Genomic DNA, 10,429 nt, shown 5'->3' with positions numbered 1-10,429 from the left:
AGTATCAGACAGGTGTAAAATAATTGAAGTGTATACAAGTTCATCACACTCTTCTTTTTGTACTTCTATTAAATTTGCAGGAAATTTGCCATCTATGGCCTTTGAAACTTTTTGTTGGACCAAAATACCCTTCATCTTTTGTTGCCAAATTGAAAAATCTCATTTCCCATTAAAAATTCCAAATTCAAAGTGTGAAAACATTTTTAATGAGAAAACAAAAAACAGAACAATCAAGTCACAAATAGGTCACACAAAGTAATCCTAAAGTCGTAATATACACCGTTTTAGATTCCCAAGATTTCGTAAGATTCACGATCTTAGATCAAGGGAATGTTCGAACAGGTCAAGTCCATGTGTTCTAATTGGATAATTAATGCAAACACGAAGGTATATAAACAAAAATTCCAAATTTTCATGCAACAAGTCTCACATAGTGACTATATGACAGATAAGCACAAAATCAACTACCAACTTGCAATCAAAGTTTAACACTTCAAAATAGAGCAAATAATTTCTAAACTTTCTAGCACAAGCAATGGTTTCCAAGCAATGACAATCATCAATCCTAAAATCACCCCACACGATGATCTGCTAATGCTAAAATTTAAACTGAGTCAAGCCAATATACCAGAACGGACCTATCTGAGTTCGTAAATTACGAGAGATGCGAATTTATCACTTAAAGGACCACCACTATTCATCCTAAAGTCTCTAGAAATTGTAGCAACCAAAAAATCACAATCGAGTCCCGAATGCCCGAAGAACAACGCAGTCCAGATTCTACTGTGTACCTTGAAACAGAAAAATTTCAACACGAGAAATGTCAGAAATAATATGAGGAACAAACTGTCTGAAGGGACCTCTTCGAAATTCAATCTCACGCACCCTCACACGCTGGTTCTTTCCTCTGTGCGTGGGCCTCACGCGCCACCACACGCGCCGTCGTCGACCGACACCTATTACCCTGTAGGGTTCGTCTCCTCCTATACGTCATGCCAGTGATCTCCGTTTCCCCAAACTCCTTCTGGATTGATCAAAAAATGCAAAAAATGGAGACTAATTTTGACAGTTTTTGGACAGCTTCTTCGATTTGATTTCTAGTGCAATTTCTGGACCTTTTTGGTATGTTTCACGAGCCAAAACCACCACCTTGAAGTTCTGATACCAATTGTTACGGAAGCTCTCTTGAAAGATCTTCAAATTGGTGATTTGGACTCAATCCAACACACCTTTCTCAACCAACAACTAGTCCAATCGGCTCCAAACTACAACCAATTGATTCACCTCAGTTGCTATTCAATTTTACCCATGTAGGACAAGAAATGATGATGATTTGTGGCCAAAAAGGCTAGGAGAAGACACCACAAAGGCATACTATGAAGGACCACCAATTGCACACGTTATACAAGCGTTCTGGACACTTCTGGAGGTCTTTTTTCTCACACAAAGGGGGACAGCCAGGATTCTCCTTTTCTTCTCCCAAAATCACACAATACATCATTAGAAAGTGGCTGGGTTATAGCCAAATATATACTCTAGGGTTAGGCTTTAAGTTGGGTCATTAAAGGGGTAAACGGGCCAAGATTCAAGCCATTCATAAGGAAATACAATTGGGCTAAGTGTAGCTCATGGACTTAGTTGTTGGACTTATTTCATTCATCGACTTATGCCTATGAAATAATATTAACCCATGTTAACATCATAGCCCGGAATTTATTGAGTATCAAAAACCCAACAGAAGCTATTATTGAATCTTCAATTAATTAGTTGACCTAAACCACAATTGACGCCCAACTACTAGAGACAAGCCAAGAATCGTGTGTAAATAATTATGAGGCACAATTCAAAAATCATTACTAAAGTTTCATTATTCATAAATTAGGTATTAATATAATAACTAAATATTAAATATCTCCACCTAATTATTTCAAACCCTAATAATTTTTCCCTATCTTTTCTCTCTATACTCTCTTCCTTATCTCTCTATATTCTCTCTACCGCAAAACACCACCGAAGGTTCCGTCGCACATGAACTGTCGTTGCCCATCGGAGAGTATCGTCGACGAAGACACTCTCAGGTGCGTCATCACTACGTGTGGCTTTGTACAGATGGTGGGTTGTTCATGAATTGTCGTGGTGGTTGTTCATCGTTGCTGCGCTCAGTTGTAATGGTGGGCTCGATGACTGGTAGTTTGTGCGATGGTGATGGTTTCGATTATGATGGGTTCGTGTGTCATCGCCACCAGCTGTAATGAAGAGAAAATCGAAGCGTCTGGTTTGTTGTGTGATGATCTGAACTTTTTGTTAGNCCACATATTAAACCTTGACCTTAAAATTTGATAATTTGTGACTGAAAAACAATTTATGACTAACAAATTTGAAAATTTATGATTGATAGATAAACTGTGACCTGTAATTTTTTTGATTTGTGATCTCGAAATAATCTGTGACCAATAATTATGCATATGTAATCATTAACTGTATAATTGTGACTTTATTATATTTAATTAATTAGCTAATACCTGAGTTTTGCATTTTGAAACTTGACACCTGGAAATTGAATTGTGTCAAAGTTAACACCTAACTTTTAAATTTTTGCCAATAATTATTATGTACGAGGCCCGACACATTTGGTTATTTAACCTATTTTTTTGTAGCACCTATTTATATTACTCAGTTGTCCCCTTTGTGAGATATTACAATACATACACACGGCTTCCTTTGCCCCTTTGAGAGAAAAAGCGACTGCCATTTCGTGACCTTAGTTCTTCGACCTCCGACTACCTTATTCAGTCTTTATGTGACCGGTGCTTCCTCTCCCAGTCTTGAGTTTGTCTCTGGCCTACTTCGTGACCTCCGACTGCCACCTATTCACATCCCTTTTTGCTCCAATTTCGCTTCCTTGTTTGGTTGTCTCATACCCTGTTTGCTCGACCTCGGTTTGGGTGATTCCTTCATTGTTGTGGCATGAGAGTCTTTGGAGCAGTCCAATGTTGGAGTTTCCTTATGGTTTGGATTTGATCTGAGCCCTTTACAATCCCTTTGGTGCCAATTCCATTATCAAAAGGAAAGTTGATTTCTTACTTTGATTAATAGTGTTCATTCTCTTATTATCAATTGATATTGCTTAACTTTGTGTTTTGATTATTGATTAAAGGCTAATTTATCTCTACAAACTAGTATCAGAGCTTTATTGTGTTATCAGTAATTGTGGTGAGGTGCAATTGTCTCTAGTGATTTCAAAATTGAAACCTATAATCTTGGTTGTGACTTGGAACGTGTTGCTATAATCTTTCATTGTTGATTTTGCAATAAGTTGATTTTGCAATAAGGACAGGGGCGGACCAAGGATCACGATCCAGTGGGGACGAGAAAAAATTACTTCAAAAAGAATTTCAAGTTAGAAATAACGATAATAATCAAAACGTAGTACTTTTTTACAATTTTTCCTTATGGCTTCTCATACTTTGAAAACACCTTATAATAGTCTTGTTATCGATTTCGTTAAATACCTCTTTTTCCACATACACAACTAAGCTATCATTCATCCATTGGTCTCCAATCTGATTACGCAGTCGATTCTTCACAATGTTTATAACAGAAAATACTCTTTCAACTGAAGCAGTAGCAACTGGAAGAGTTAATCCTAAAGTTACAAGCATGTAAACTAATAGATACACTTTATTTCTTTTGGTCTCAACCAACTTCAATGCAAGTTCACTAAGTCCTTTCAATTCTCTGAACTCCTTGTTAGAGTGCATATCAACAATATGGTTTCGAAGCTGATCATCAAGTGTCATAAACTGTCCCTTTGAAAAATCCTTAGGATAATACTTAGCAAGACGAATTAATTTATCCTTGTCAAAAGCAGAGAATGAATCACCGGGGCATAAACATGCTAAACAAAAAAGTAACTATGTATTTACCTCAGAAAAATGATCATTCAATTCTTGAAGTTGCATATCAATGATAGAATAAAATAAATCCACACGGAAGTGATGAAAATTTGTCATTTCTCCAGTACTACATCGTGAGCAACCTGGGTGTACAAACACACTATGCATATCAGGAACATCATTATTATGCTTTTGACAAAAAGAAACGACTTCATCCAAAAAAGAATCCTACTCATTGTCCCTCATTTCTTGGAGTCTTGTTTTCATATGTCACTAAACTCATGGCATTTACAATATCCTGATCTTTTATTTGTAATGCTATAGACAGTTCATTTGAAATTCCTAAGATAGTTCTCATGAGGTGTAAATTAATCACAAACTCAAATGACTGCATTGAGTCGAATAAATTATCCACATCACATCTTTGTTCACATGTTGATCCATCAATTGAAATCATTTCAATGACATCAATTATAGGTGAGAACATCAAAATCAAACTAACCAAAGTACGATAATGTGATCCCCTACGTGTATCACCAAAATGTGTAATAGTACTTTGTTGATTAAGACCTCACCCACTTGAAATCTCACCATTAATGAGTGCTTCAAAAATTATGGCTTCTTGTTTCTATCGGAGAATACCACAATGTTTAGAAGAAGCTCCAACAATATTCACCATGCTAGAAACCAAATTAAAGAGCGTTTGGACTTTCTTATGCTTCTTTGTTATAGCTACAAGAGCTAATTGAAGTTGATGAGCAAAACAATGAACATAAAAGGCACTTGGATTCTCTTTCAAAATAAGTATTTTGAGACCTTTGAACTCACCTTGCATATTACTCGCCCCATCATAACCTTGACCTCGCAATCTGGATATACTCAACCCATATCTTGAAAATAATTTATCTATAGCAGCTTTAAGTGATAGAGCTGTAGTACTGAAAACATGTTCAATCCTAATAAAACGTTCAACCACATGTCTCGTCTTATCAAAAATAATGTAAAACAGTAGCATTTGCTCCTTCACTGAGATAACTTGAGATTCATCAACTAAAATTGAAAAGAATGTATCATTAATATCTTTGATGATAATATCAATCGTTTCAACAGCTCTGGCACTTACAATATCCTTCTAAATTTTTGGTGATGTTAGTTTGTGATTTTTCGGAGCATTTTTCAAAGTGACAGCTTTAGTCCTTCCATTATGATCAGTTAGAAACTTCAACTATTCAAGAAAGTTACCTTGATTATTTGACTCTTCACACTCATTGTGACCATGAAAAGGTAGTCCTTGACGTAAAAGAAGTCGTATACAATCAATTGATGCATTCAAACGAATTTGATATACACGTCGTGCTCATTTTGACTGCTTGAATAAAACTATCTCAATATGTTGCTCTTGATTCATCAAGGCTTCACAATTTCTTCGGGCTTCATTGTGTGCACTATGGACATCTCCAACATGAACTCCAAGTCTATCCTTCTTTTTAAAATTATAGAACCCTTCTTTTACAAAAGCATCACCACCTCTTTGTTCCCTATTGTTTGGTTCAAAAAGACAACATTATAAGCAAAATGCAGCATTTTTACTTATACTATATTCTAACCAATCAGGATATTCATTGAACCAAGCAGGAATGAATCACCTTAATTTTTTACGTGGAAACACATAACTTCGAGGTTGACATGGACCTCTCTGCAAGTATGCTCTTCTTATTTGATCTCGAAGATTAACATTGAAATCCAATATTGGAGTTCTTAATCCGGGATCCGTGGAAAGTTGTGCAACATCAATATGTTCAATACTTGCTTTCTTTACCTCATCATTTTCTTGAAAATTAGTGTCATCAATACTTGCTTCCTTTGCTTCATCATTTTCTCCAACAGTAGCATCCTTACCACTGGCTTCCTTTGCCTTGACATTTTCTTTAATAGAAATTTCCTCAATGAGTTGTTTTTTTGCCTCAACATTTTCTTCAGTAGATATTTGAGATACCTTTTTAAAATATCTCAACATATCTTCCTATCCTACAAGCCAAACAAAGCTTGCATAAATATACCAACGGTGAAATGGAAAGTTAAGAGATGAACTCCAAATCTAAAATTGATGAACTAAAATGACCTTGATCTCAAAAATAAGTGAGTTTCTCGAGTAATATAAATGAAATACAAGTACGCAGATTGATACTTGGATATCAAATATAAGTAACTAAAACCCAAGAGACCTAAATCCTAATGTGAAATTTTTTTATAGGTTCCGGTAAAAATACATAAAAAGGGTAACAATCAACATTTGAGAATCCAAGTCCAACAATTGAACCACTACAATCCAAATTCAAGAGATTTTCAATTCTGCCCCTGATCCAAATTCCCAGACAGGAAACTCAGGAAGTAATTAAGTAAATCTAAGTTATCTAACAATTTACAATTCAAGACATTTTCAATTCATATTGCTGAAAAATCAATACATTTCATTCACTATCACTGATTCATGGCTTCATATATTTTTTTAATCCAACCATCACAAACATAAATAATAAGATTAAGACAAAGAAATTGATTACCAAATTTTGTTTCTTCAATCTATTCGCACCGCACCATCCGTCCTCCATCACACTCGCACACTCTCGCTACCTCGCACTGGTTCAAGTCCATAGGGTTTGGGAATTATGGACCTCATTTTCAATGTTAAAAACTTAAAATTGTTTGGCTTGGGTTAAAAATCATGGGCTTCTATTAATCTATTGTATGGGCCTTTTTGAATGTCAAAAAAATTAAGGGTCCAGTGGGGGCAATTAGGTCCGTCACTAAATAAGGACTTGAATCCTTAATTAACGTTTCCCATATCTATTTTTGTACGGACCACTGTTAGGTCCGCTATGGTAAATTGGATGGAACTCTTTAAATTTCTACAATAGTAGGCCATCATGTGGGTGTGGCCAATATGATTGAGTGTTGGATAACTATTGCCTATTGATAAAAGTTAAGATTACTTGCATTTTTGTGTTGTAATCATTTTTTACTATTGCGAATTCGATATTGTTGCTGAGTTAATTGTAGTTAGAACTGTTACCTAAACTTCACCAACTCAACAATTCTCATGGGACTGAGATCTCGAATGTTACAAAACCCTGGAAATTTAGATCGTCGTATATTTGTGACCTTTAAGACATATTTCGCATGGTTATCTTTTTGAAGGTTGTTTTACATGCTACATGTCTTATTTGTCTAGATGTTGACACATCACTTTGACTTGAATGTCTTTAATAGTAAGTGTGGGTTTTTCTATTCGGTAACAAAAATGAAAGGAATTTTAGTACAACAAAAAATATCTAAAGTTATTGATAATACTTTTACGACTATTATGACTGTGAATAAAAAAAAAGAGTTTGACAAACTTGCTTATATTTAATTATCTTGCATTTATCTGATTGCATTTTGTAGTTAGTAAACATGATTTTGTTAAAAAAGTTTTGAAAAAGCTTGAAAAAATTTTACTTGACTCAATCCATGTGCAACAAAAAATTTTTGCTTGAAAGTTTCTTCAATTTAAAAGTTGATCACTCAAAAGATTTAGATGACAATCTTGATGTTTTCAATAACCTGGTTCAAAATATTACAGATTGTGGTGAAAAATTGTACGGTGAGTACGAAGATATTATTCTTTTGAATGCTATTTTTGATAGCTATAAGGAAATCAAGAATGTAATCAAATATGGGAAAAATATGTAATCAGATTTTACATCCAATATCTTCTTCGATTCCTTAAAGAGGAAGGAGATAGAGATGAAAGGTGAGAAAGACAACAGAAAAATAGAAAAGATTCACCAAATGATCGGTAGATCTCATTTTAGGGGTAGAAAAGAGCAAAATGATAATGACTAGAAAAAGACGAGAGGTATATCAAAGCCATAGGGGAAGGCAAAGAGAAGGATATATTATGGTTGTGGGAAATTAGGACATTTCATAAATAAGTGTCGTAAAGAGAAAAACAATTTGAGATATCAGAGGATTGGTAAACCCAGTAAGACAAACGTTGCCTTGAGAGATGAATCTATGGAGGTTTACATGCTCTTAAATATTGAACCAACCGAAATTGATCTGTCTATGAACTCGCGTATGCATAGTGGATTCTTAACTCTAGTGCTTCTTTTCATGTTACATCAAATAAATTGTTGTTTGATCATTTGCATGAGTTTGATAATGAATATGTAGCTGCATGTGATAGAGTTGCATATAAGATCACTAGTATAGATAATGTGACAGCTAAATTTGATAGTGGCTTTATGTATATATTAAAAGAACTTAGGTACATTCCATATATGAATAGGAATCTATTTTTTGTGGAGGAGTTAAAGCGTACAAGTTTCACTAGTGTACTCGGTGATTAGGTGTTAAAAATGTTCAAATGAGCACTTAGATAATTTAAGATTGCCAAGAGGAATGTCATATACATCAAGAATGCTAAGGTCATGGGTGGTTTAAATTCCATATCACTTACATTGATTACATGTAGTAGTGGTATCATAGGTTAGCTCATAGAAGTAGCTTATCGATAAGGGTGTATTTGGTAAGGATCAAGTGCCGAGCATGCCACTTTGCTATCATCATGTGCTTGATAAACATCATAGGATGTCATTTGCATCTAGCACACATAATACATCATGAGTATAAAAATATATTCATACTATTTTGTGTGGGGTTCGGGAAGCAATTCGACTTTTGATGGTAATAAATATTTCTTTCTATTATTATTGTTTTCTCGAAATGTGTATGTGTTTATTTACTAAAAGATAAATTTGAAACTTTTGTAAATTTTAAAAATTAAAAATTTGGGTGGAGAACTAGATAGGAAAAAAGATCAAATATTTGCGTGTTGACAATGGTATTGAGTTTTACAATACTGAATTCGATAATTTGTGTAATGAATCTAGCATCACTAGATAAAGGACTCTGACTTACACTTTCCAGTAAAATGAGGTTGCCGAAAGGACGAATCATACTTTACATGATAAAATTAGACGTATGACATTGAGTTCTGGTGTGCCTAAATCGTTTTGGGGTTAAGTTGTTAAGAATGCATGTTATTTGACTAACATGACTCCATTTGTTGTGTTAAATGCTGATACTCCATACGAGATATGATACGATAAGTGAGCTGATTATTCTATGTTTGGAACCTTTGGCTTTGCTCATTTCTCTCATCTAAGTGAGGAAAAACTAGAACTTAAAGCTAAGAAGTGTGTTTTCTCATATTACCCCAAGAGTTAAGAGATATAGGTTATGGGATATGAGCCAAAAGGGTGTGAGAATAATCATAAGTAGTGATATCATCTTTAATGAGTCTGAGATACCTTGAATAGAGAGTGAAGAACAACAAAAAAACTGTTAGGGAAGAGTCCCTAGTTGAGGCGAAGCGAGTGAGTGTCCACATCCTCAATATCTCAAGCGAGCTAGAGTGTAATATACAAAATCAACAGAATAAAGAAATAAAAAGTGATGAGGAAAATGTTGAGAACAATCCTATCAATCAAGACCCTCTAGTTGACTACCAATTAGCTAAGGATAGAGAGAAAAGACCAAGTAGAGAACCCCCAAAGCTTGTTTGATTACATTATAGCCTACACTAGTTTTCAAGAACTAATTGATAAGGAGCCACACACATATGAGGAAGTTTTGAGGAGTGAAAAAAGTGAGAAATAGCTAGGAGTCATAAGAGAAGAGATGAGATCTCTTGCTAAGACTTAATCTTCTTAGACCTAAGGATAAATCTTAGGATGCAAGTGTGTTTATAAGATTAAGGAGAAAATTGTTGAGCATAAGCCTGTGAGATATAAGTCTAAATTGGTATGGGATAAATTATAATGAGATCTTTTTGCCTATTGTTAAGTGTACCACTATTATGGTCATAGTTGCTTTTGTTGCTTATTATAATTGGGAACTTGAATAATTTGATATCAAAACTGCTTTTTTTGCATGGCAAGTTTGACGAAAAGATTTTTATGAATCAGCCTAAAGGTTTTGAAATTAAAGCTAAACATGATCATGTGTGTTTTTTAAGGAATTCCCTTTATCGGTTAAAATAGTCTCCACGTCAATGGTATAAAAAGTTTTGATTGCTATGTGTTGTCATTGACTTCAAGATAAATGAGTTTGACCATTGTTTGTATTATTTGGACCACGGCACTAATAAATAATGTGTATATATTATCTATGTGGACAACATGTTACTAATTGGTCCTAACACGAAAGTGGTAAACATGATTAAAATTGAGTTATGCAAATAATTTGACATAAATGACCTAGGACATACTAGGATAGCGATGGCAAAAAAATCAGCCCCACTCGACCCTGACGGGCATTCGGTGAAGCGGGGTATGAAGAGAAAAAAAAATAAAATAATTTTATTTTTGGACAATTCACCCTTAAAAACTCATTTTGAAATTTTTTTAATTATCGAATAATAGCATAACTCGAAATTTTAAAAATGTTAAAAAAAAAAAAAAGGTAGTAAATGAGGCAAGCCACCATCG

The 10,429-nt window shown here is 34.4% G+C and overlaps 2 protein-coding genes across 2 annotated transcripts in view; both read right to left on the bottom strand.

The window, feature by feature from the left end:
• Window positions 1-2,087, bottom strand: part of LOC111371758 (UDP-glucose 6-dehydrogenase 3-like) — a 12,107-nt gene extending 10,020 nt beyond the window's left edge. The window contains exon 1 of the mRNA XM_022993902.1: window positions 1,999-2,087. Coding sequence (XP_022849670.1) covers window positions 1,999-2,087 — 89 coding nt within the window. The remainder of the gene's footprint in view (window positions 1-1,998) is intronic.
• A 1,350-nt stretch (window positions 2,088-3,437) lies between these two features.
• Window positions 3,438-5,165, bottom strand: LOC111371748. The gene is made up of 4 exons (XM_022993891.1): window positions 5,139-5,165; window positions 4,725-5,028; window positions 4,539-4,637; window positions 3,438-3,898 (listed from the first exon to the last, which is right to left on the bottom strand). Exons 1-4 carry the CDS (start codon window positions 5,163-5,165, stop codon window positions 3,438-3,440), a joined length of 891 nt encoding a protein of 296 aa, XP_022849659.1.
• Between the last annotated feature and the right edge of the window lie 5,264 nt (window positions 5,166-10,429).

This window comes from Olea europaea, chromosome 2, assembly GCF_002742605.1.
Source record: "Olea europaea var. sylvestris chromosome 2, O_europaea_v1, whole genome shotgun sequence".
Classification (NCBI taxonomy): Eukaryota; Viridiplantae; Streptophyta; class Magnoliopsida; order Lamiales; family Oleaceae; genus Olea; species Olea europaea.
This window is presented reverse-complemented; position numbering and strand designations above follow the sequence as displayed.